The sequence below is a fragment of the Natator depressus genome, chromosome 1 (genome assembly GCF_965152275.1).
Source record: "Natator depressus isolate rNatDep1 chromosome 1, rNatDep2.hap1, whole genome shotgun sequence".
Taxonomy (NCBI): domain Eukaryota; kingdom Metazoa; phylum Chordata; order Testudines; family Cheloniidae; genus Natator; species Natator depressus.
Genome location: NC_134234.1, coordinates 155,258,583 through 155,286,405, shown reverse-complemented (window position 1 = coordinate 155,286,405; position 27,823 = coordinate 155,258,583). Strand labels below are relative to the sequence as shown.

General features: G+C 40.3%; 1 protein-coding gene across 4 annotated transcripts; it reads right to left on the bottom strand.

Moving 5' to 3' along the window:
* Window positions 1-3,664: 3,664 nt before the first annotated feature.
* U2AF1 (U2 small nuclear RNA auxiliary factor 1) lies at window positions 3,665-25,991 on the bottom strand. Of its 4 annotated transcripts, none has more exons than XM_074969416.1 (8): window positions 24,762-25,096; window positions 21,361-21,448; window positions 16,633-16,699; window positions 12,480-12,529; window positions 11,488-11,586; window positions 9,543-9,676; window positions 8,980-9,072; window positions 3,665-6,978 (listed from the first exon to the last, which is right to left on the bottom strand). In XM_074969416.1, the coding sequence occupies exons 4-8, from the start codon at window positions 12,507-12,509 to the stop codon at window positions 6,822-6,824; spliced, it is 513 nt and encodes a 170-aa protein (XP_074825517.1). In that variant the 5' UTR covers window positions 12,510-12,529; window positions 16,633-16,699; window positions 21,361-21,448; window positions 24,762-25,096; the 3' UTR covers window positions 3,665-6,821. The 4 variants fall into 4 exon arrangements, with proteins under 4 accessions (XP_074825517.1, XP_074825515.1, XP_074825510.1 ...); XM_074969414.1 differs by lacking the exon at window positions 16,633-16,699 and adding an exon at window positions 17,604-17,670 and having other exon boundaries at window positions 3,666-6,978; window positions 24,762-25,094; XM_074969409.1 differs by lacking the exon at window positions 24,762-25,096 and adding an exon at window positions 25,845-25,991 and having other exon boundaries at window positions 3,670-6,978.
* Window positions 25,992-27,823: the final 1,832 nt, after the last annotated feature.

Genomic DNA, 27,823 nt, shown 5'->3' with positions numbered 1-27,823 from the left:
GGAAAAATGGCAATTTAAAATTTACACAGAATAGCACAGACTACAGCAAACAGGATTGCACCAAAGTATATTCCTCACTCAACAATGTTTCCTCTGAACAAATAACCCTGCAAAGCCCCAAATAGTGGTTAACCGCTCAGGCAAAATGGGCAACAATATTTAGCATTTATATAGGGTTTTATAATCAGTGCCTAATTACCTTGTAGTGTGTTGTGATTAATCCTCATTACCATCCCCATTTTACAAATATTGAAGCTAAAAATGGTTAAGGCCACAGAGAGTCAATTTGAGCCACAACTGGAAAACCAGCTTGTGCTTAGTTCAGGTGATGCCTTTTCATTATTGAGTAGCTCCTCCTTGTTGCCAAAAGAAAAGGAGTACTTGTGGCACCTTAGAGACTAACCAATTTATTTGAGCATAAGCTTTCGTGAGCTACAGCTCACTTCATCGGATGCATACTGTGGAAAATACAGAAGACGTTTTTATACACACAAACCATGAAAAAATGGGTGATTACAACTACAAAAGGTTTTCTCTCCCCCCACCCCACTCTCCTGCTGGTAATAGCTTATGTAAAGTGATCACTCTCCTTACAATGTGTATGATAATCAAGGTGGGCCATTTCCAGCACAAATCCAGGGTTTAACAAGAACGTCGGGGGGGGGGGGGGGAGGAGCGGTAGGAAAAAACAAGAGGAAATAGGTTACCTTGCCTAATGACTTAGCCGCTCCCAGTCTCTATTCAAGCCTAAGTTAATTGTATCCAATTTGCAAATTAATTCAAATTCAGCAGTCTCTCACTGGAGTCTGGATTTGAAGTTTTTCTGTTGTAATATCGCAACTTTCATGTCTGTAATCGCGTGACCAGAGAGATTGAAGTGTTCTCCGACTGGTTTATGAATGTTATAATTCTTGACATCTGATTTGTGTCCATTTATTCTTTTACATAGAGACTGTCCAGTTTGACCAATGTACATGGCAGAGGGGCATTGTTGGCACATGATGGCATATATCACATTGGTAGATGTGCAGGTGAACGAGCCTCTGATAGTGTGGCTGATGTGATTAGGCCCTGTGATGGTGTCCCCTGAATAGATATGTGGGCACAGTTGGCAACGGGCTTTGTTGCAAGGATAGGTTCCTGGGTTAGTGGTTCTGTTGTGTGGTATGTGGTTGCTGGTGAGTATTCACTTCAGGTTGGGGGGCTGTCTGGGGGGAGAAAACCTGGATTTGTGCTGGAAATGGCCCACCTTGATTATCATACACATTGTAAGGAGAGTGATCACTTTACATAACCTATTACCAGTAGGAGAGTGGGGTGGGGGGAGAGAAAACCTTTTGTAGTGATAATCACCCATTTTTTCATGGTTTGTATGTATAAAAACATCATCTGTATTTTCCACAGTATGCATCTGATGAAGTGAGCTGTAGCTCACGAAAGCTTATGTTCAAATAAATTGGTTAGTCTCTAAGGTGCCACAAGTACTCCTTTTCTTTTTGCAAATACAGACTAACACGGCTGTTACTCTGAAACTTGTTGCCAAAGCTTACTATTGGCTGCTCAGCAAAAGAGCCAACTCAGTTTCAATCAGATGATGAGCAGCTCTAGCACCTCACAGCCACAAATTTGCTCAATATGTAAAATATTTAAGGGACCTCAAAACTAGTTCTGGATGGCTTGGGAGGAGGAAGGTGGATGAGAAGCATAAACTAATGATTGTTAGGAAATATCACAGACGAACATTCAAGTCCTTCTCTGCAACATGAAGGCTAGAAACTTACCAGTGGGCAGAACCACCAAGAACTAAAAGGACCCCCCCCCCAAAAGAAAAATAAAAGGAATAGTGTGTCCTGTACAGAATAGTCTGCAAGAACAGGAATGAGACACAGGAGGTACAGCACAGGAGACTTTAGAGTTCCCAAGTTTTGACTGTTCAGTAAGTGGCCACATCCTGCTCACTTTATTTGTGTGAATGGTATTAGGGATTATCTTCACACACAGTTGTACTAGTTTAATTAAACATGCAATTCCAAATAGCCATAATGGTACAAAAAGGCTGTTTGAGTACTCCCATATAAACCTGACTTACAGTAGTTTAACTAAAAACCTATTTCTAATCCACCTAAATTAAACTGAAATAAGCCACTAAGGCCTGGGCTACAGTGGGGGGGGGGGAGGAGGGGGAGGGAGTTTCGAACTAAGGTACGCAACTTCAGCTACACTATTCAGATCCGGCAGGTAGTGAAGACGTACCCTAAGAGAGCGGCTATACACTGATTTAAGTTACACCAGTGCAATGTGTATGTGCAGAAAAAGCCTAAGCCTCTTTGCTCTCTTTCGATCTGGGTGCTAATTAGTGCAAACTGCAGTGAGTGTATTTGACATATCAAAATATTTTAAAACAGATTTTAAAATAATCCAGGAACAAGAGAGTTTATAAAGTATGCAGATTGACCACCATTACAGATAAACACCACTACTGTACTGTTAAGGAAAATCAGCATGGTAGATCATGTATTATAGGGGGTTCACTCCTGACATCAACAAGGACAAAGACTGGACCTGTGATACACATGGAATCATGAGATATGGGCTTTGCTGATTTCCATATACATGATTTACTATTGTAGGCAATTGTTAAAATAAACAGTGACTATGGAAAAACAGAGACCCCACTAAACAAAAAAGCCTTGACTAGTCCACCAACCAGGTCAAAGATGTTTATGTATATACAAAGTAAACAGTTCTAAGTTTGTGACATATCAATTTAGTCAGAAAAGAGAAAGACATTTAATATTTCTACAGTTACAATGAGTATATTTAATTAGAATTTAGGAATTCTACTTTCAAAAATCACTATCTAGAACAGAGGCAGGGTTGTGATACTGTACAATAAACATTTAACTCCCAAGTAGCAGAATTATTACTTCTTAAAAAAATTCAAAGATGCAGCTCTCAGGCACTGAAGGCTTTTAAAGTAGTTTCTCCTCTGCAGAGTGAGATTATACATGTGTAGGATAAAAGCACAGGAAATTCAGATTTAACCTGTCTGTGCAGATAGCTTGAAACACAGTGACAATGTCAGCAGAGGAACCAGCTACAATCTCTAACCCTTGACTAAAACCAATTTACCAAGTTGTGTTGTACAATGACAGGGAGAAAGGGGGTGTGTTGGGCTTTTAAGACACTAATTACTTATTTCCTAAGTTGTGCAAGCTCCTTCTATCATGTTCTTAAATAAAAGTGATGTGGTATTAGCCAAGACTGATTTCTACAATCATATACAAAACAGATCCTGCAGCCTTTACTCAAGTACAACCCTTATTGATTTGCATAAGGAAAGACAGTGGTCTCCACTTGGTAACACCAGTGCCCAAGTGCTATACATGGATTTATAATTGTTTTTAGATTGAGGAAACATATACCATTCCCTAGAATATTTAAAAAAAAAAAAAAAAGAGATCTGTCTCTTAACAAATGAACATAAGAGTTTAAAGAAAAGGAGTACTTGTGGCACCTTAGAGACTAACAAATTTATTAGTCTCTAAGGTGCCACAAGTACTCCTTTTCTTTTTGCGAATACAGACTAACACGGCTGCTACTCTGAAACCCATAAGAGTTTAGTTGACAGGTGGGGTGTTTAAAATTTTTAGCACCTGACAACCTTGCTAGCACAGTTTCAAAGAAAAGTGTCTGGTTTAAAAGAAGGGTTATGTTTCTATTACTTGCAGATTATGTACCAAAAAAGCTTTATTTTGAACAAGTTCTCCATTTGGTTTTACAGTCTTAACATACATCATATTTATGGACAAGCAGCATTTTACAGAAGAATCAGATTTGAGACTAATACAAGTAAGAGGAAGTCACTTGGAATTATGAGTTTATTTAAAATTAAGCATATCCAGACATCCAAAGGTACCATATGCTGTCATTTACTTGAGATTAAGAAATTCCATGAGCTAAAAGTGATGTTTTTCAACAGAAGAAATCTTAACATTTGGATAGTCATGAGTAGGTACCTTTAAAAAAATATTACCTGTTCTACACTTTGTATATGGGGAGAAGGGGATTAGGATAATAAAGTGAAGTTTCTCCATTTCCATTAAAAAGCCTAATTAGCTATTTTAAGTGGCTTCGAGGAAGTGACAACATTTGTGCCAAGTCCTTTTAGAAGTTCATACTGAACAATTTCACAACTGTAGTATGCAGTATTACAGGTGAAGGGCAAGGCTACAATGAAAACTGAGTTTGTGCTAGATTTGTGCTCTTGTGCTCTCACTAGTCAGGTTGTGGAAATGTAAAACTGTAAATGCTTTTCTTCCTTGTGAAATTCAATGACATCCCCTGGTTTGCTATCAGTGTCCCTGAATGCATGTTTGAGTTACGTTATTAATTCACAAAATGATACATTCAGAGGATTTCAATGAGAGAGAAAAAACTTTTGAAGCAAAATAAAGCAAAGCATGAGAAATTGGGGTCTTTGCAATTCATTTGTGATGTGTACAAGTTTATGTCTTGTTTACAAACGAAAGCTGTACCAGGCTAAAATGATTTAAATAAACTGGTACAAATTACTGTGTAGACACTGGCTTATATCAGTTGAGCTAGTTAGCAACATGACTTTGTGGTGCAGACAAGGTCTTACACATGCTGTTTGCCACGTGAAACACAAGAAAATAATCCCTGATTTATGTGTAGGCATTGCCTAAATGCACATGAATATCATCCGTATCTTGCTGGATCTTGCAATCTAACTAGAAAAGGGTATTAAGTAACACAATGTCACTGAAGAGAAAATGGGTAAATCTTAACATGTACATTGAGATGAATTAGAGGGCTAAGAGTTAACAATTTCAACCTCTCAATTGGTGACAGGGGCACCCCCAGGTTTCAGCTCATTGTGATACTGCCACTCAAGGTCATTGAAACACTGTTGAAGTCCTTGAGGTGACAGGAAGCCAGGACCTAATTTCTAGTATATTGAAACATAGAACATCAAAGCCATCTTTACACATCACAATGGTACAGTAAGAGAAAAGCTTCTTTTGCTTTGCCCTTAGCCTTTAAAACCAAGTTTCTGTATGTGCTGATTTCCCCCCAATCTGGTTAGTTAAGGCATTCTGCACAAATCTGGGAATAACTCAATTTTTATTTTGGCCCAAAAGTTCACCTTAAAGAGGTAAGATGTGTAAGATTTTCTGCTTCCCTCCTTCAATATTAATCACTATTTACCAATTCTAAGTGCCAGTGAGTGCGGTCTTTTCTTATGTTTATCATTTGGGGATAAAATAAAAACTGAAAGTTAATTATTACCCTGGCCACAAAATGTCTATATCCACTGCATTTACATAGAGCTATTCTTCAACCACTTTTAGGCAAGTTCTCATTAATACAAGCTTTTGAAAACACTAGTAGCATTAATAAATTTCCTCCCTTTCTGAAAGCTAAATAATTCTTGATGTACAGGAAGTTGTAACTGGTGGATACTTTCTACAACCTATTTCTACAATGCTATTTCATGGATTGATAAGCAGACCGGGATCCAAGTCTGATTATACATCTTGTAAAGTCAGCTATTGTACAAGTTGTATAGCACTTAAGATGTTCCAGCAACTTGTAAGTTAGAGGCTTTAGCGCTAGAAGAGGCACTGAATCCCATAAAATGTATTTTGCTTTATGAAGTACAGCTATGATTCACAGTTGCAATGAAGACTGTAGACAGAGTAAGCCTACAAGTATCAACTTCAAAATATAATAAAATGCTCTTGTCCATTAGCTTTGCTATGCAAGTGCCTTATGTAGGAAAAGATGCTTTTAACTACAGTTCAGATCTTCTCTTAGAAGTGAGCAACAGATGGAGAAGGTACAGTGTACTTTTCACTAGCGCCCAACTTGCTGCTTATCCTGAATACTGATATGCTTTCAGTTAAAAGGACAGCCAATGGAACTTCAAGTAAAAGAAACCTTCCATGAAGGTGGATCTGATACTTAGATATTTTTTACACAGAACTCATCCTGCTGTATGGAGCATGAGCTTTTGCATGATAACTTGATGGTCTGTTATAAGATACTGCATTCATAACTTTAGCCTTAAATACTGCACTAGATACACTGTCCTCCTAAGGAATCACCTGAGGCAGGTGGGTGGGTGGGGTGTGTGTGTGTGTGTAGAATAAAAAAACCCGCTTAACTATGAATTCTGGCACAGCCAGGAGTAGCAACTCAACTACTCCAGAGGGCTTAGAGAATAGGCTTTAGATTTTACACCAATGAATTGGATTTATTGTAAATGCCACAGTCACAGTGATAGACAGTGCAGACTTCTATTAACATACATATTTTTGTAACTTAGCATTTCTACTGAGTAAATAAATGCACTTTGCACAGCCTTCCTTTAAATGTGCCTAAACTAACCTAAAAAAGCAGACAGCATAGCAGAAAGGGAAACTTAAATTGTAACTGTCTCTTAAGCAATATAGCACTTTATCCATGTATATAATATACTATTTTATATTATATACACAGGCATGCACATTTTCCTTAACAGTTAATTCATACCTGAATGTAAAAACTTGCACACCTCCAATACATTTGCCACCTTTACCGCAAGCATAGTTAATCCAGCTATTTGTCAAGAAAGAGGAATGACAGTAAAAAAAAAAAGACTTCCCCCACAAGAAACAAGTTACACAAAGAATACTGTATCACTACAAATTTTTATTCAGAAGCCCATCTTTTTTTAAAAAAAAATCTCATTAGGAACTTGTTTGGTCAATCGACTACAACACTTTCTACTGGACATATAGTAAAAATGGCATGGCTCAGAATCGACCAGATCTTTCACGATCTCTTGACCGCCTCCTATCACGTTCCCGCCCTCCTCCTCCTCCGCCACCGCCTCCTCCTCCGCCACCGCCTCCACGACCACGATCTCTGGATCTAGAACGACGTTCACGGGACCTTGACCTGGATCTATGCCTGCAAAAAAGCATTAAGATTGTAGTTCTTGAATATAGTGAAACAATGCATCAATATTCTACAGAGTACCAAGGATCAATCGTTCAAATGAAAACACCAGCAAAAAGAAGTAGAGTTTGAAATAAGGCTGTGATTAGGTACTACCACCACCTAAGAGCCCAGCACTTTCAAGCCCACAAGGCCATCATTACAGAATTCTTCAGTTTTAGGCAGTGAAGGGTCAGTATGTATAGTGAAAACTGTTAACTGCAGTCACTTGTCTGAATGGCCAGAAAAGGGTCAGTTCCCTGTTGGTACCCCTCTAAGTTAATTGCACTGTTATGCAGAACCAGTTGCAGCACTGTGTAAAGTCTTTTGTAGCCATTTACAGATTTAATGGTACACTGCAAGCGTACAGGCCATAGGGACTGCTATATATAAAAAAAAACACCTAACAAATCAGGATTTTCTGTACTGAATTTCCCAAGCAGCATGAGACCAAAGCATTTTCCTCCTCTTCAGTCTCTCTCCACCTTCTCCATCACCAACATAGTAAGGCCAGTGAGCTGCAGGAGCCCAAAAATGCATCTCTTATGTCACAGCTACTCAGAGCTCCAGAGCCAGCCTCTTAGGGAGGAAGGTCATCAAAAATCTTTGAGAAGGATTTTGAAAGGCTTTAGTAAGTCTGTTGTATTACCAAACGGAAAATTATACATTTAAATTTTTTTAAAGTTATGTTACTAAATATGAACTACAGGATTTTTTATTTATAGGCATTGCTATGGAGCTCAAAGTGGAACTGAGTAACTGTTTGCCCCAAAACTTGTGAATACACCAACTTTGTATTTCAGGGGAGTTTGGTGATCTAGGACACGAAAGAATGATGCATTCTGGTTTGTCACAGCAAAAATGTGTGGTGCTTTTTTGGAGATGGGTAGAAGTGTGTATGTGTAAGGCAAAAGATGAAAAAGCAAGATCATTTGTGCTGTCTACTTTGCCCCTTGTAATTTGGGTCATTTGGCACAAGTCTCATTTTGGTTACAATACTGCAGGTCACCTTTAAATATATATAATTCATTCTTGAAAATCCATTCTCACAATCTCACAAGAAAGGACGAGGAAGGCTTTTCAGGAAGAGAGGCCGAGCTCAAGTGTTTCTGACTAAGGGAAAAGAGGTTGGGAACCAGAAAAGTAATCACGTGGCTCTTAAGTCAGCAGCACATTTTTTACAATATTATAACCTTCTTAGCATAAATAAGGCAAACAAATGAATCCTTGACACTTTCCATTTAAAATTAATTAATACTTAATTTCTCAGGAAAGCAGGAAACAATGCAATATGAACTTTTCACAATTAAGTTTACGCCTCCAATTCCTGAAATATTGCAAGACAATTTAACAGCATTTTTAGAAAAATATGAATTTTTGTGTTTGTGAAAGTGTTTCATTGATAATACGGGAAAGTGAAGTCCTAACAGCAAATAAGGTTTCATTGCAACATTCGCCAACGTACCTGAATTAAGATTAAAAGAAACCTTTTTGCCACTGCGTGGAACTCTGACTATGGCCCACTCGATACACAGCATGCCTACCAACGGGGAACAGTAGCACCAACTGTTATGGAATTTTGTGATGTTGGCAACTGTCCACTAGGAATGGAACCAAGATCACCAACTCATCTGACATATGCAACAATCAGACTTCACTTTCCCAACATGGAATGGATATGAACTGATAACCTAGAGGGGAAACTCTGTACTTCACATTACTGACTCTCTCTGCCACCCTCCATTTTTGATTATTTTTTAAATTTGCCATAAAGCCAGATTAAGTCTTGAAGATTTACAGGAGAGTCAGATTGCGATTCCGTAACAGAACTGGATTGGGAGAAGAAAAAATGATTTAAACAACTTTCCTCAAAGTCAGATCCTATTCTTTGTGTCTTCAAAAAGCTTAGGGGGAAAAAAAAAATATCTAAATTATTTGCATCAGTTTGCTTTAAATTAAAATACGAATGCTTACTTCTTACGACGACGTCCATATAATTCACGTCGCAATTCTCGGGAGATGGGCTTCAAATGCATAAAGTTACAGAAACCTCCTCGCGTACACTCTCTGTGGAGTAGAAGAAAATTACCACAAAGAAAGCATTTCAAATTTATACTCTTAGCTTTTCTTCTATATAAACCTGAGGGGTTACGTTAACTGATCTGTGATTTTTTTAATGTAACATTAAACATTGGGAAGTATGACTCTTAGTAAAATATCTTAATTGCCCTGAAGTCAGAGTTACACTTGAGCATAATTTACTGGAATTACTTGTGTGCCTGGTGCATGAATGTCTGAAAGTGAAGGGAAATTTTTTGTAGAGATGAAGTGACTGAGTGCACATGGGTGCTAAGGTATGTGAACTGAGCTTGCTCTAGAATCTCTATGTTAGGGTAGCTTTAAGTGTATTTTCTTGTATTTTTACTGAATGCATCGTTTGGAAATGCACTTGAGAAACCTTACTCATGAAAAGCTTAACTTGGAGGTCTCTCTGAGCTACTATAATAAATAAGCAGTAGCAAATATCATTTCGTTACCCCATTTCATATTGACGGCAACAAGCTTCTCTGAAGTCAGTCACAGGTGAGAGCTCAGCATGAATCGGCTGACCATTAAACCAGCGATTGTTCAGATCAATCACAGCCTTTTCTGCATCTTCTTCACGACGAAACTGAGAAGAAAGTAAAATTAACATTCTCAAAATGTTACATAAAATAGGTCAAACATTACCATTTAATTCCTGGCTGGATATTTAACACGTGCTCAAGGCCAGTAATAAAACTAGAAGTCCATTTTATATTCTATTTGACCCTACTCTTAAGTGGTGTCTTAATAAAACATATGTGGGTCCATTCAGTTTATTATTTAAGCAGTAACATTTTAAACATGAACAGGCAATCTGGAGAGGACTTAGTGGTTTCTCTCCAGACTAAAGAATTTTTCTGAACATTAACATTCCATGTTTAAAAGACTAATTGGTCTTGCAGGCATTTGTGAGGAATATGACTTAGATAACATAACTTGCAAGTATATCAGCCTGATGAATACAAAATCATTATCTAACTTACTATTTACTGGACAATTAGAGTTTAAAGAGGCTGTCAAGCATTTTAGACCATGAATTTATGTTCTCTAAGAAGGTTTCATAAACACTTAGTTCAAAAAAGTAAGTGTGCAATAACAAGGTTCTGTGAGATTTAAACCAATATCCCATCGTTCAGTGTTTACACTCCAAAACAATACATAGTACTAATTACATAAGAACCAGAAAGCAAAACTGACTGGAAAGTAAGTATGTGATCAATACTTTTCGAATTCCATCAAAATTCTGTGAGGACAGTCAGAAGTCTGAGTGGGCAATGAAAGGGGACATGCAACTGGGACAAGGATTGGGGTTAAGAAGGGTGTCAGGATAAAACTAGGAACACTTAAAATGGCTGTATGCATCACAGCAATTATTGTAAATACCCAGTTACCCCCTGTCCCCCTTCAGGGTCAGGCTTGTACAAATGCCATTTCATTTAATCTGTTTTTACACCTATTCCAGTTTGAGTAATGATCTCATCAACATTATAAAAAAAAGCCTAGCCTCAATGTTCAAGTTGAGCAAGTTGCAAAGAGTAGGCAAGTTATGACAGTTCTAATAAATTCAACTGCTAGCAAGATGGGCAAGAATTTTAAAGTATGATTTTCATCTGATTGACCCTTTTAAGCATATTGTACTTCTAATTTTAAAGTTTAATACTGTAATGTGCAACAGTGTAAATATGCCATTTATTACATTTTACTAGGGAGAACAAGTAACAGTCTTGAAACATTTGAAAAAAACTGATTGGAATTTTATTTTTAAAAAATCTACTTGTATTGTAGTTTAACCAGTTGACACACAAATTAACACAGAGCAAGACAGTTCATTATTTTTTATTCGAGTGGACTGAGCTGATCCTGGTCACAATTGAAGTCAAAACTGAACCCAACTATTCTAGTCTTCTCCTTAAAACCATCTGGTGCTTCTGTTCTGAGAGGCTTCAGAGGAATTGCAAGACATTCAGTGTAAACAGAAACTCCTCTCAAATGCATTTGCTGAACACAACCAGGCCTTTCTCCAACAATGAAGTAATTAACATTTAATTGAGCATGTCACAATCATACTTGTAAGTTAACAACTTTATAGTTCACCGCTCTGAATTTCAATGCCCAAATGTAAATCAGACAACAGTTCATCTATGGGAAATATCTTCAGAACTAAAAAGGTGAGATTAAACTTTATGAAAACAAGACAGAATCAACTGTAAGAGAATGTATTTTTGCCTGGTTTGGATTCTAATCCACACACACACACACACACACGTATACAGAACCACTCCAACGTACAGGTATTTACTTTCATAAAGGTGTCACCATGTTTTGAAAATGTTAATTGTGTATATTAAAGAAAAATTTGTATTCATGATGTATTGCAGAGGTGCTTTTGTATCTTACCTTTACATATACATTTCCAACTAGATGATCTCCAAGGTTATCACAAACGTTCATCTCCTCAACTTCACCATATTTTTCTTCCATTTCCGTGAAGACCTCCTAAATAGAGAGAAATTTATTAAAAACATTGTGCAAATTAGATGGATTAAACATACCTACAAGACAATCAATCATTACTAAGCAGGAAGACTATTCTCTCTCCCAACACCCTTCATACATTTTTGTTCTAAGACTGTAAATTTCTGGGCAGGCACTGCATCAGCCTGTGTGCATGGACAATATCTAATACACTGTGAGTACTACAAGGATAAGGTAATTAACGACACAACAAAAAGGTAACTTGTCTTTATTTGGAAAATGAGATATACAAGACACTAAAGCCTTTTGGAAAGAAAAGCCAATCCTTCAGTCTACTACATTTCCAAATTTATTAATTGTTTGCTAACACTGAAGTATATTTTTTAACTCAGCTGTATGAGGAAAAAGCAGAATGGGAGACACACCAAAAATAGACCATATAGTATTTTGTTTTGAAACTTAATCCAAGGTCTAATATAAACAATAGAGTTATAGGCAATTTAAACAGACTACAGCAGGGACTATATGTAAAACTGAAGTTATACGAAAAACATCTAGACACTAACAGGATACACATATCAGTCAAGCAACCAAATGTCTAATTTGTGTTTTTTCCCCCCTCCACCATCCTTCCCTGATCACTCCCAGCATCCAATCTTATTATCATTTAAACAGTACACTCTCTGGGGCAGGGAGTGTTTCTTGTAATGTGCATTTAAGGCACTGCTTATCAGAATTAGAAGTGGTAAATCTAGAGAATGATAGTCTTCCTTTTTTGGTCCCATCAAGGATTAGCTGGAAAGTTTATTTTTCTAATTTTTCACTTCCACCAACTAAACTTTATATGTTTGCCTTTGAAAAATTAAGAATGTTTGAAGAATATAATGCATTTTAAACAGTGAATTTCAACATACCTCAAAGAATTCATCATAATGTTCCTGCATTTCAACATCGCTCACAGCACCTGCAAATTCCAAGAGTCATACTGATTAGAATCAATATTTGAATGACAAGACTCTGAACATACTACAAAATATATTTTAGAGAACAGAAGAAGTCATCTACCGAAGTATAAGAGATGCCATGTAGTTAATCATTAAGGAGTATTAAAAATAACTGTGAGCAGCTTTGAGTCCCAAAAGAAAGGCATATCTCAGTATGTGATACTAATATGGTCAAATCAAGACAAGTTTTAATCAGCATCCAAATAGTACACGCCAAATTTAAGGGGAAAGGATTTACTTTGAAATGTGACTGATTAAATGTAGAACCCCACCCTCTATCTACCAATGGTTTACCTACACAGAAGGCAAGTGCTTTGTCACGTTAACTATTTTAAAGCATGGTTATTATTAATATTTCTCTTCCTAAAGGCGGAGCTTTGTTTAAAGATGTTCACTCCTCCAGTATAAATACACTAGTTTGAGAAATCACTGATGTGATTAAAACTGCAGCTCATCATGATCCACTGAATTTGTTCAGAATACAAGATACACTTTTCTTGTTCCCTCAGTAAAGAGTGAAACTATGTGGCTTTGTTGTAGAAAGCATTTTTCCATTTTATTTTTAATGCCAATTTATCTTTCTGTAATACTGCAGAATGGTCTTGTTTTTGTTTTTTAATGCGAGAGGCTGGCCATATATTCACATTAGATCATTTTTGTGCTCCTAGCTGGCCTTTGCAGGTGAGTGCTGCTTGCCTGCTGCTAAAAAACTAACGTAAATTAAAATTTTGCTCATTTTTCAAAGTATTAAGTATAGCAAAATAAATTACAATAGATATTTCCAATTCTACACCATTTTACCATACATTTTATTTAATAAGTTATATACATTAAAGCCAGATTGATTAAGTCTTCAGTTAAATGGCTTTATTACAATCAAGTAGAGTAGTTTTAAAATAGATGTGGCATTTCATGCAAAAACAATATTTTAACCTTTAAAATGCAACACCATTGCTTTTCTGAGCAAAACCTGCAATACGACAGGATGAGGGTCCAATAAAGCTATGTTTATTTGCCTCAGTCACTGTGCAAAAACAGGTGTTCTGAACCCAGCCATTTCTGGATCACAGTGCAAATGATGCCATTTAGAACAGCTTTTCATCTTTACTGAAAGATGCTTAATATTAACCAATAAAACTACCTAATCTTCGTGGAACTATGGACGATTTTCCTCTATAAGGTTAAAGGGACACTGGTCAAGTATTTTAGGCTCAAGATATTTGACCTTCCAGATTCAACATGTTTGCTTTTCAGGAGACCCTTGCCTATGCAGCAATTTTAAAGAACTCCAAAACATTTAGTCAACATTCACTACATAGAGACAGTTTAATAGCTAACCATATTCCCAGGGCTGTGCCAACATAAGGATGATAGCACACTAACATCTGAGTGATTTTTAAAAAAACATCAGTTTGGAAGAAAGGAGCACGATCAAAGTTTACGAAATGGGAAAGTGCTGAAAACTGATATGGACATTCCATTGCCAAACTAAGATTATAAAAAGAAAAGTAAATGAATTGGAAGTACTTGAGAGTGTCCCTCTAAGATGGAAAGGATAGGCATCATACACAGATCTCACAAATATTCAAGTTCCAGGTCTACCAGTGTCTGAACCTTGAGAAGCCCAACTACTAGATAAAATCAAGACTATTACTAGTCAAAATTAATGTTAATCCTCTATGACAACAATGGAGAGGAAAACAGTAAAGCAACAACATTAAATAGCTATCCATTAAGAATATATGCAGTATTTAAATAGGGACAAAGCTGAAAAGATATGGGGAGGGTTTCAGCACACCCACTGATAAAATAGAGCTATAACTCTACCATACCAGGTATAGTTAGGCTCTGTTATACAGTTACTCATCTATCAAGACAAACTAAAGTTTAAATATTAATATCAAACTCTAGTTTGGAGAATCTGTTTACCTAAAGACTCTTGCAAACTCCAGGAGGGTCTGGGCAAATAAAATCTAAACAGCTGCACAGCAAACCAAGCAACTATAATTCTGTTCAAATTAGTTACCAGCTCACTGAGAACTTAGCTGATGTGTAGGAAGTACCCAACATCCAACTGCATATTTTTAGCAATACACAGATAGTAATAAGACTGTAAACATCTACAACAAAAAGCCTACAGGCCAACAGAACTTTATAAACCTAGACAGACTTCATAAGCAACATTCTACTTCTAAAGAAAAGCTCCAGTTTGACAACTGACATTAAGTGTCAGTCATCTAATCAGGGGCATTAGTTTTGTTATAAGATATGTTGTTTATACTATCCTATAAGTTGTTTATCTTATGAATCACATTTCACTCTGAAATTAGTATTTGATTTCATAAAATAGAATGATATCTAATTAAATGCTGGTAACCAGTGTTCCCTCTAATTGTTCCCACCCATGCGTAGAATGAATTTTGTTATGTGCACAAATATGGAGGTGATGTGAGACACCAACTTCATATCGGTGCACATAACAATCATGTGGTGGGGTGGGACCGAGGGGTTTGGGGTGTGGGAGGGGGCTCAGGGCTGGGGCAGAGGGTTGGAGTGCAGGGGTGTGAGGGCTCCGGCTGGGGGTATGGGGTGCAGGAGGGTGCTCTGGGGCTACGCTGGGGAAAGAGGACTCCCCACAGCAGCACCTGGACTGGGAGGGGAGAGGTATCTCTCCCTGCTACAGCAGCTTCAGGGCTGGGGCTCCAGGATAGGTGCCCCACCCCTGGCCTCTGCAGGTCCGGCCAGGGCTAGGTTCAGGGAAGGGCGTCCCGGCCGTGACAGGCCCGGGCCTAGATTCAGGGAGTGGAGCCCTGCAACAGGTCCAGGCCGTGCCGTCCTGTCCGCAGCTGGGTCCGGGTGCGCCACCCTGGTTTGTGCAGTGCTGCCCCTGCTGCACCTGGGTCACGCTGCGCCACCTGGATTCAGGCCGGGGTTGGGGCGCCCCGGCCACAGCAGGTCCAGGCTATGGCATAGTTGGGGCCAGGGCGCCGCCCCACCCGCGGCAGGCTGGGGGCCGGGCAAGGTTGGGGCGCCCCTCCCCCGGGCAGGTTCCCTGAGCACCTGTGCAGTGCTAAATTGGGGCAGGGAACTGAGACTAGTTCGAATTAGTTACCAGCTATGATCCAGTGGTTAAAAAAGTAATAAAATGAACAAAACTTTACCACCACATGCTCAATTTGTTATAAAATATTAGAAAAATAACACCCATCTTTTTAGTTCTAAAGCCCTTAACGTCTTTTTCTACTAGTGTCATTGGTTCAATCGTAATGACAGATCAGTAGTCACAAACTGACAATCTCAGTCATTTAACTTCTGTCATGATGCACAATACGAGACTTTTTGCCCATTTCCTAACTACAGAAGAGTTAAGAAATTAGTTCATAACAATATCCAAACTGCTTCCTTTCCCCAAGTGTACTTTTAAAATTATTTTCTACTATGCAAACATATAACTTAGTTCTGGAATTTGAATTTTCAAAGTAAGGGAGAATTTTAAACATGCACTTATCCAAAAGGACAGCTGCACAAGAGCAGCATTTGTCAGTCCAATTTATCTTCCAAAGTAGTCACTAAATGGGAGCTACATCATTAGCCTAGGACAAATATTTCTGCAAGCAGTCTGAAAGTTCCAAATTTGAGTGCTCTCAACGCTAACATAATGATGGGAAACACGTTATGGATTAAGTAAATGTGTGACTGTCCTGCTTTTTGAGCAGTGAAGTCTAATGCATACCTTTAAAACATAATAGCAAAAATATATTTCTAGGGTGCAGGCAAGTGGCAGAGGGGAAAAAGGGCAAAAGGAGACAGCAGTGGATCAAGACTGCTTTACAGTGGTTATCATTTCAACCACTTTTTGATTTAATGGACAAATATCCAATTTCTCCTAAGAAACAAATTCTTGTGGAGGAGTGGGGGTGAGAAGGACAAAAAAATTGTTGACACATTTTATGAAGTGTGGTCAGTTTGATCCGTTAAGCTAAAATGGTAGACCAGCTTAAGTCGACACTGAGCTCTGACAATCAAGCCCAGGGAACCAGTGAAGGAACTTGTATGAACTTACAGCGCAAACCGTCAGCAGACTGGGAAGAGTTTTGAGGGTTACGGTAAATGTTCAAGAGGGCAATGGTCTGAAATACAAAACGCAACAACTTTATATTATGGAAAAGAAATTTAACACGAAACTGGTTTCCTTTTGGTGATCGCTTTAGCCGAGTCTCAGTGCTGAAAGAGAGGTAGTTATTTTCTCCCAAGAGGGGAGATTTTCACTTAACTGGTGACCTTTCTGAACCAACCTAACACTGTAAAGCAATAGAGATCTCATGATACTCGATTACTGTATTTTTACTTTAACAGTTAAAGTTTGCTCACCTCCATTACAATAGAAGTGTTTACATGGGGTCAGTCAAAAAAAGTTTCCAATACAATGAATGGTGTCCAAGTGTCATAGTAATAGCTGTATTATGTAAGGTATCAGCACACTCAAATGTTTGATTTTGGCCTTACTGAACAATTAGTGAATAAAACCACCCAGCAAAACATTCTAAAAACAGCATAGGCTCTAATGTATAATACAGTAATCATGGTATAACATGAAATCTCCATTTCCTAAAGAAAGGAAAGGTGAAATAAAATGCACAATTTTGGGCAACTTACCGTACATCATAAATATACCTAAGTTTTCATATTATATCAAGAATTTGATAAATGCTTGCAATGTAATCATTTAAAAAAAATGAATGCAACAATAAGTGACAGGGTTTAACAGTTACAGGATGTAATGCTCATGCACTGTGCAAATGATTTTGAATCAAGGAAGTCCAATTAGTTTATCTTTATAGAAGTCACTTTCTGCACTTTATAAACATGTACATTTACCAAGTTCTTGATATATGCGCAAGAAGAGTTCCATCACTTGTCCTGTTTGCAACAGCTTTATGTCAGCAGCTCAGAAGCCAACATTATTTTCTCATAATTAGGAGTGGGCTCTTTAACACCATTCTTTAAAAAAATTTCTCCAACTGTGGGACTTACAGTGTGAGCCGTCAGCCGTCTGTGCACTGTTTTGGGGATTACGATAGATGTTTTGAATCAAGATGGTCTGCGGGGAAAAAAAATAAAAAGGGGAATTCTACTGGCTGCTGTGCATATAACAGACAATTGCAAAGAGACAACTATTCATAAGATTTTTCCTTTTGTATTTGCAGAGTATCTTCTGTAACTGCATCCAAACCATCATATTATGAAAACAGTTTTAAATTAACCACCAAGAAAGAGCGGGTGTTTGGTTTCCCTAGTGAACTGTTCCAAGTATATTTACTGAAACTGTTTATTTGGGATAAGTGTATGACATCTTGTGTCAGAAGTACGTCACCTTGCTCTTCAAGCTGCTCAGAGTTATGCAGATACCCAAATTTATCTTAGTTTAAACCAAATTCATTACTGTGAGCCTAGAAAAGCAGCATTTGTGTCAGTGCACAGAACATAGCATGCGATGTTGTAAAGTCTTTAAACTGTTGCCTCAGATACCAAGTTTTTCAAATATCAACTAGATACCCACTATTGTCTCATCAAGCAGTTTCTTGGTGGAATTTCTGTTTAAATAATATAATAGTTTTAAATGTTCACGTTTTCCGATCCTTCAATAAAGATCAATATCCTTTTAGCCCTTCTGCTTTTTACTTGAAGAATTAGACCAGGCAGGCTTGAAACCTTACATTTGTACCGTTCTTCTTAAAATCAAGTTGTCTGAAAAAACAAACCATGTTTAAGTTAGTAAACTAATATTACATAAAATTCCAATGTCCATAACACTAATCAGCTCAAAGAGATTTAGATTTAATTACTTAATATACAAGTTTAATGTTAGTTTGCATGAACTTTCATCCCCAATTGAATTTAACTGGTGCAATACTTTTGTTTTTTGATGCCACCAAGAGATTAGAACCTGTTAAATTACATTTAAATCATATACTGATTTTACTAACACATCAACCAAACCAATACCTGCACCAGTGGTGACAACACAATAAAATATAACCATGGCAATAGCTCTCTATTAATAAGATCTGTTCCTCGATTTTCTATCACAGCTGATTACCAATATTTGCATAAAGACTTCCATAATCAACCTATTACACGTCAGATTCACTAGCAACATCACAATCCAGCTTGTGTGTCAAGTCCAATGCCACACACACAGTAGACTGAATTCACAACATGACCCTGTCAAGCCCAGCAGTTCACTTCAACTGACATCAGCTAAACAAGGATTAAATTGCAAGAGAGAAAATTGGTGGTCCAGGTTAGGAAACAATTACTTTTAAACTCAGGTTTAAAAAGTGATTTCTGAAAACATGTTTAAGCCAGACAGCATGGATGGCAAGTATCCATTAGACGTGTTGTTACAGGAAATCAGTGAAAGAGTTAGGAATCGAACCCAAGTCTCCCTACAACTAGGCCTGCACTAACCCACATATACTAAACAATCAATTTGTAATCACCTAGAGGATAATAGGGTTATAAGGAATAGCCAGCATGGATTTGTCAAGAACAAATCATGCCAAATCAACCTAATTTTCTTCTTTGACAGGGTTACTGGACTTGTAGATGGAGGGAAGTAGTTGCTATGATGTATCTTGATTTTACTAACATTTTTGACACAGTCCCACATGACACTGTCATAAGAAAACTAGGGAAATGTGGCCTGGATGAAATTACTATGAGGTGAGTGCACACCTGATCGAAAGACCATACTCAAAGAGTAGTTATAAGTGGTTTTCTGTCAAACTAGGAGGGCATATCCAGTGGGGTACCTCAGGAGTTAGTCCTGGATCTAGTACTATTTAACATATTCATTAAATGACTTGGATAATGGAGTGGAGAATATACTTTAACGTTTACAGATAATATCAAGGCTGGGGGAGTTGCAAGCACTTTGGAGGACAGGATTAGAATGCAAAAAACCTGGATAAACTGGAGAACTGGTCTGAATTCAACAAGAGGAAATTTAACAAAGACAAGTGCAAAGTACTTCACTTGGGAAGGAAAAATCAAATGCACAACTACAAAATGGGGAATAATTGTGTAGATGGTAGTGCTATTGAGAAGGATGGTTATAGTAGATCACAAATTGAATATGATTCAACAGTTGCGAAAAATGGTTGTAAAAAAGGCTAATATCCTGGGGTGCATGAACAGGAGTGTCAAATAGGTAAGACATAGGACGCAACTGTCCCACTATACTTGGCACTGTTGAAGCCTCAGCTGGAGTACCATGTCCAGCTCTGGGCGCCACAATATAGGAAATGTGTACAAACTGGAGAGAGTCCATAGGTGAACAACTGAAGTGATAAAAAGTTTAGAATGTTGACATCTGAGGAAAATGGTCAAGAAACACTGTGCATGTTTACTTTTGAGAAAAGAAGACTGAGGGGGGACCTGAAATCAGTCTTCAAATATGTGAAGAGCTGTTACAAAGTGGAATATGATCAACTTTTCTCTATGTCTCTGGTAGGACAAGTAATGGGCTTAATCTGTAACAAGGGAGATTTAGGTTCGGTATTAGGAAATACTTTCTAATTATAAGGGGTAGTTAAACTCTGGAATAGGCTTCCAAGAGGTTGTGGAATCCCACTCATTGGATGTTTTTAAGAACAGATTTGACAAACACCTGTCAGGGATGGTCTAAACTTTATGTGGTCCTCCCTCAGCACAGGGAGCGGGACTTGACTTCCTCAGGTTCCTTCCAGCCCTACATTTCTATGGAATCCGTACTGTAATATTAAAACGGCTTTTAAAAATACATGGTTTCTGACCACTCAGTAGCATAGCTATGTTTGCAAGAGGAATTTTAAAGCAGATTCTTAAAATGGGAGAACTCTATTGTAGATGAGATATTAGAAGTGGTCTCCCCAGGTCACAGTTGAGGCATATTAGCAAGGCACTTCCACTGTTGCATATACTGTATTTCTGTGGCTAAATAGCTGGAAATGCAGGAGCTTTCCTAACCGCTAAAAATTTAATAAATGAGAAATCATCTCTTTACCTGCATATCTTGACAATCAGCAATGATAGAAAACCAAGTAAACGTAAACTGGAGTTTAAATGTGGAAATTTTCCAGGAGTGTGGAAGATGTTCTTTTAGAGAACTGCAGTGCTAATAAATCAAAAATACATGTCAACCAATGCCCCTCTCTTTATAACCTATATCCACTCCTCATTTCACAGGTAACATTTAACCAGCCACAGACTGGATAATATGTAGAGCCAATCGTTGTATATCCTTAAGCAGCTAGACAGGTAGAGAAGCAATCCTTCCACACCCAATGGGCTAAGCAAGTGATCGCTAACGCTTTTAGTCTGGGCCAAAGATCACAGGAGGGCAGGGGAATCTCTTCTGACCATGTCAGATAAGGAAGCAAATTTGCTTATAAAAAAATAATCTTGGAAGTTCTGCCATTTGGGATGGGTAGAACATGCTGCCATTGTTTGTGGTGTAATCAATCTGGGATGGTTTAAGTGCCTAAACATCTCTGAGAAGGCACAGTTAGAACTGTCTGGTCTCTACTATAGACAAGCTTACAATAGCATTGCTCCCTACAACCTTTAGGGTGATAGGAGATCATTATAAATGCTGGGGAGGAAAAAAACACTCCCTCCCCAGAAAAAAAAAATACATAAAAACGTTTTTTGGCCTCAGTTAATTTTGGATATGGTAATTATTCATTTGAAGTGCTTAGAACCTACACTTAAAGAGATATGTACATAAATTCTACAAGAGGGAACAAACCTGGCTAAATGTTGGTTTATTGTGCAATCGAGAACATCTGTCCCCATGACGGCAAGCTCCAATTTTGAAATAAAATGAACAGTTCACTCTGCAAGTAAAAAACAAGAGATAATTAGTCTATGGAAATACAAGGCAAGAGGATATTAATACACAATTAGCATTTAACATAAAATGCACACTATCAACTTAACTTTAATGCACAATTACATAGGTCAATCAAATCAATAAAGTCCAAGACAGTAATGGGACTAGTTAGCTTATACTGATTCCCCCTCATGCATGACCTGAGAGATCTGCTGAACTCCAGGACAATCAAAAGTGCGCAGAGCAGCTGCAATCTAAAGTACTTAAGTGTACTTATTCAGTACCTGATTGGGAAAATATTCTCACTTGTAACCACTATTCTTGCTATTTGTTTCTCCTCCTTCCTCATCCTTTCATTTCTGCCCTTCTTTCCTTTCTGTCTCTCTCTTCATCCAGGCAAACCCCAATTCCTTCCTCCCTCTCAGTCAGCTTCACTCCATACTACTTCCCATCCCACTAGCTAAAACAGCCAACAGTCAAATAGTTGACACTTAAGGGATGTCTACACTGCAGCTGGGAGGTATGATTCCCAGCACAGGAAGACAGACTCCACTAGCTTAGCTCCCCCCTCTCCCTGCACCCCCCAACACACAGTTCAGTGCCCCACTGGCTCCCAATGAAACATATAAACTGAACTCATAGTATTTCTAATTTCACAAATACAAACAACTGCTAGACCTAGCCTTGACTATTTCTCTTTCTAATCAAGAGGTAATTTGTACTGCAGTAGCATAAACTGCCCATGAACCAATGAGAACAGGACTTCATTCTTCTATTTAAAGGACTTATTTACGTGTTATGAAAAGTAAACACAGGCACTAGATAGTGCAGGAAGAGTGAAAACTGCCAATATGGGCTATATACATACACAAAGTATATAACCTTGCTTTTGTCTGAATTTACTTTTCTTTATCCGTAAACTCACAATTTACAACAATTCCTTCACATTTTCTTTTGTCCAGCTGTAAAAGCAACCAACTTGTTTCAACTGATAATAGCCCACCTTAACTGATTAGTTTCATTACAGTTGGTATGGCAACACCCATTTTTTCATGTTTTCTGTGTATATGTATCTTCCTACTATATTTTCCACTGCATGCATCCTATGAAGTGGGTTTTAGCCAACGAAAGCTTATGCCCAAATAAATTTGTTAGTTTCTAAGTGCCACAAGTACTCCTTCTTTTTGCTGATACAGACTAACACAGCTACCGCTCTGCAACTTGTATACTGGCTATGTCCCCACGATTTCCCCTCCCCTCCTCTCCCTTAACTCTGGTATGTTCACTACAGTGGCTAAAAAGCAGAACTTAAATAATTGGTAAATTTCACGTTGTTGCTCCAGCTGCATAGCACAGAGGAACAGAGTGAAAAGCACTTAATTCTAATGGGTTGTGCATAACACATGTTGCATATTGACAAAATGATTTTAATAAATTCCATTTTGCAGTCACAATTACAGGCATGGAAGAAAGCTGAAGGGTGCTCAAGTGTTTATTTGGGCAACTTCTATCACCAGACCACAGCATGAAACATTCAACACCCATTAAAGATTATATTCTAATTCATACTTGGTCTACACCTAGAATTTAGGTTGACTTAGCATGAAACTTTTCACAGCCCTGAGCAATGTAGCTAGGTTGACCTAACCCCCACTGTAATCACAGGTAGGTTGATGGAAGAATTCTCCCACTGACCCAGCCGCTGCCTCTCAGGTTTGGTCTACAGTGGCTCTCAACCTTTCCAGACTACTGTATCCCTTTCAGGACTCCGATTTTCCTTGTGTACCCCGAAGTTTCACCTCACTTAAAAACTACTTGTTAACAAATTTAGACATAAAAATACAAAAGTGTCACAGCACACTATTACTGACAAATTGCTTACTTTCTCATTTTGTCTGTATTAAATTTTAGTTTGTACTGACTTTGCCAGTGCTTTTTATATAGCCTGTTGTAAAACTTGGCAAATATGTAGATGAGCTGATGTACCCCACAGAAGACCGCTGCATACCCCCAGGGTATGTGTGCCCCTGGCTGAGAACCACCAGTCTACACTAGCAACTTATGTCGGTATAACTACGTGACTCGGGCGAGTGACACAGTTATACCAACATAACTTCCTATGCACTATGTTGAGGGGTGGGCATCTCCTGTTGACACAGTTACCGCCTCTTGTGGTGGATTACCTACAGCAACAGGAAAAGACCCCTCCCATCGGCGTAGGTAGCATCTTCACTGAAATGCGATAGTGGTACAACTGCATCAGTGCAGTTGTGATGCTGTAGCATTTTAAGTGTAGACAACCCTCAGAGATGGATATATTACAGCAGTGGTCTCCAACCTTTTTATACACAAGATCACTTTTTGAAGTTAAGATCAATCCAGGCTCTCCCCCGCCCCTTCCCTGAGACCCCACTCACTCCATTCTCCGCCCCGTCACTCGCTCTCCCCCACCCTCACTCACTTTCACCCAGCAGGGGCAGTGGGATGGGGTGGGGGAGGGGATGCAGGCTCTGGGCTGGGGCCAAGGGGTTCCGAGTGTGGGAGGGAGCTCCAGGATGAGCCTGGGGCAGGAGTACAAGCTCTGGGAGGGAGTTTGGGTGCAGGGATCACGTGGTCACATTGCACCTAATTTCACGAGTTTTACTTTTGATTAGTGTCATTTGTGGTTTATGGATCCAAAATCCTTCAGGGATTGTCACAAATCAGTGTAACATTCTCAACTGTGGGGTGTGCATTGGCTGAGCCTGAGGCAGGGGGGTGGGGTGCAGGAGTGAGGGGTGCAAGCTCTGCGAGGGAGTTTGGGTGCAGGAGGGGGCTCCGGGCTGGGGGTTAGGGTGCAAGAGAGGATGTGAGGTGTAGGCTCCCGGTCAGCAGCGTAGTGGGGGTCAGGAAGGCTGCCTGCCTGCCCGCCCTGGCCCCACCCCACTCCTGGGGGTGGCTGGCTACACCGGCCCCTTCCTCCACAGCAAAAGAGATGTGTCAGCCAGCCATTTCCAGGAGCAAGGTGGGGCATGACCCAGGAGAAGGGGAGGGGGGAAAAAAAAAAAAGGAGTAGAGTTCACTCCAAATCTAAAGCTAAAAACATAACTACAAAACCTCTACTAATTCATAATACCCCCAACAATTTCAACTCAATGACAATTTCAAAGTTTCATTTTCAATTCTCCTCACTTAGAATGAATGGGACTGATGAGGTGGGGTGGGTAGGAGGAAAATCATGCTTAGTCCCTAAAGGGATCAAAAATGTTTGCACGATTTATCAATCATCCATTCCATCAAGTAGGCAGCAACATTAGCAAAATTCAAAAGCCACCTACCCTCATTTTCTGACAGAAGGATGACCATGAGCCATCAAAAATCCACTGGGGCAATGTCAGAATCAACGGCATCACCCATTTCTAGAGAACCTAAGCTTATCTTTTTAAGAGCAAAACAAAACAAGCAAACGAAACAAGACTGCTGCCCTTGGAGTTTGCAAAAATGAATCTTCCAGACATCAATCAAGGGTAAAGAGGATGCATTAGTGCTCCTGAATGAGCACAGCAACGGCTCCAGGGCTTTTGCTGATCAGAGCTTCACGAGCAGCAAAGCGACAGCAGAGCCGGGAGGGTCGTTTTCGCTATTGTAATCCAGAGCAGCAGGACCTGGATTTACGCGGCCACAGGGTGTCGAGGCGGCAGCAGAGAGGAGGCGGCTCTATAGAGGACGGCGGGGGGAAGGGAGCTACTAGCCTGAGCACGCTTTGAAAGGAGCCCTCGGCGCGGCGCTGGGCCCCATCCCCAATTGTTCACGGCTCCAAACCGGGACGCGAGGGCCCGCCCGGAGGGAGGCGCGCCCCGGAGCGCGTGCCCGCAGCAGGGCGGCAGACTCCGACAGCCAGGCAGAGCGCGGGAGAGCACGTGGGGTGATGCTCCGCGCGCACAGAGTGCTCGCTCCCTCCCCACCCGAGTCCCCGCCTCAGAATGAGGAGGTGTCCGGGCCGGCTCCCCATGGGGATCGGCGAATAAGCGCGTGGAAAGACTCTCTGCCGCGCGCAGCCCGCTCAGCTCCCCTCCCCCACACGGCGGTTACCCACTGCGCGCGGGCCTGGTCTCTGGAAGGCAGCGCGCGCCGCCCAGTTTCCTCTCACACCCACAGAAGAGCGCGCGCGCCGCCACGTTCCGATCGCCAAGGCCGCTCCGCCTGCTCCAGGCCGGGAAGCAATAAACTGCGGCGGTGGCGCAAGCAGGGCGCGCGCACGCGCGCTCCATGGCGCGCGAACCCGGTGGGGGGGAGACTCCGCGTTGAAGCCCATTATATGAACGGGCCGCACGAGCCCGCCCCCCGCCATCTCTCCCCTGCAGGGTACCCGGAGCGCTGAGCCTCCGCCGGTGGCGCAGCTACAGGCACAGGGCACTCACTTGTCCTTCTCTGTGCCGAAGATGGAGGCCAGATACTCCGCCATCTCCCACCACCGATCGACCGCCGGAGAGCCCCCGGCGCCGATTGAGCGCGTCACAGCTTCGCGCCGGAAACGCTCCGCCCCGCCCACCGCCTTCCAGCCAGTGACCAGCGCATGGGGGAGGGGCTGCTGCCATCCGCGCATGCGCCCCCCAGCTCCTCGCCTGCTTCTCTCTCGCGTCGGGGGCCTGGGGCCCGCGTTCTTCCTAGACTCAGTCAGTGCGAGCTCCCTCAGCCCCGCGCGCGCAGCCTGGCCGCGCCCCCCAAGGTTCCCGAGCTTCAGCAGGGAGCCCGCGGGTGAAGCTCAGGGTCGGGAGCAGGGGCCAGACCCCCACCCCATACGTCACGGGACTGGCTCAAATCAGCGGGGTCAAACCCCAGCTGGGGTAGGAGCTGCTCGTGCAGAGCTCTTTCCTCCGACCCGCGGGCTGTCATCTGAGGCTCCCACCTAATCACGGGACTCCCGGCGCTGGGGCTTTCAGGGCAGCAGCTCTGCACGGCCAGATTCCTGCTACAATCACAAGGGTTGGGAACACTGGCTTGTGCCCTTGGCTGGAAGGGTAGTCAAGTTCCAAATTTCTTGGTCAACATCCAGACTCCAGAATAAAATAATTTGAAAAAAGGATGATCATTAAATAAAAAGATTTCAGGGTTCCTTCAAAAGTGTCTGGGGGTCTGGATTTGGCCCAGAGTCTGCCTATTGAGTACCCCATAAGCCAACAAGAGTGGGCTGACAGCAGGGCTGGGCTGTGCTGGGTTTTGAAGAGGGAATAGCGAAAAGGAATAAAAACAAACTGCAAGAAATCCTTTAAGGACATCAAAAGTAGGAAATCGGTATTCCCCAAACAGCGTGTATAGTGTGCTTCTAGTCCTGCGTAAAGTTGTACAGTAACTATCGGTGTGTATGGAAATCAGTGGCGAGGATTATGGGATGCTTCTTTTGTCTAAAGCAGAAATATGTGGCTCAGACCATATCTAAGAACAATTTTTATACTGCTACTGAAGTGATTAGGACAATTCACATGCATAAAGTTGTACATATGCATTTGTATCATGGGGGCCAAAAACAATCCTAATTGAAATTTAACAAGCACTCCAGTTCTGGGGATAGGGGAATAAAAATGGCAACTGAAAAATGCACTGAACAGTCTTCTGGTTGGTTACAAAATAGACCTATACAAATGTTTGGTTTTTAATACGCAACAAAAGTTTTAGTAACATTACTGTACTTTGACAATGGTTTCACCCAATGAAAGGCATTCAGTTGATCTCTAGGCATTTGACAGCTGCACACAAACAGAAAATGCCACTGTGTGCGTCAGCTGAGCTAGTGATTGTCAGTAAGGGATGCATCAGGAAAACAAAATAAAATGAACTTGGCAAGAGCTGACAGGGATGCACTAACATTTTAAAATAACTTTGGTTTATGAAAATGCATTGGACACAAACCTTTGCTCAGATATCTCCCTTAAAATGGTAACTGCCAGGCTTTGATGAATGGATTGCTGTATTGCTATGAGTACTAGTGTCAGTTATCAAAATGCTATATAACTTTTCTCCCTTTAAAAGTCAATTTAAAAATCCCAGCGGAGGCACCATACAAGTTATATTTATGTAGTGCTTTTCATCCTGAAAGAATCCAGAAACTCTTCTCTAGCTATAGACATACAGCACCACTGAACTGGAGCCACCTGGGTTCCTGCACTTAAAGATGTTATGTCCTTGTCCTAGTGCAAAAAGGGATCCCTGCTTTATGGCTCTGGTGAGACCCTGCTTGGGATCCTGTATTCATTTCTGGGCACCTCAAAAGGCATCATGACCCAGAGCAAGGGTTAGTCCCTCCTGGCATATTACTTTCAGTTCTTATTACCAGAAAGCTTTTGATAAACTGAATGGAGTTCAGAGAATAACAACAAAAATAACTGAGCCTTTGAAGGCC

Bases quoted from the DNA above. Each gene is read 5' to 3' on its own strand.
- U2AF1 (XM_074969409.1), bottom strand. From the start codon at position 25,888: ATGGCGGAGTATCTGGCCTCCATCTTCGGCACAGAGAAGGACAA. The intron at 16,700-21,360 runs GTTTGTTCCCTC...TTTGTATTTCAG, and splicing joins ATAAACCAACATTTAGCCAG to ACCATTGCCCTCTTGAACAT. The intron at 11,587-12,479 runs GTATGTTGAAAT...CTCTCTATTTAG, and splicing joins ATTATGATGAATTCTTTGAG to GAGGTCTTCACGGAAATGGA.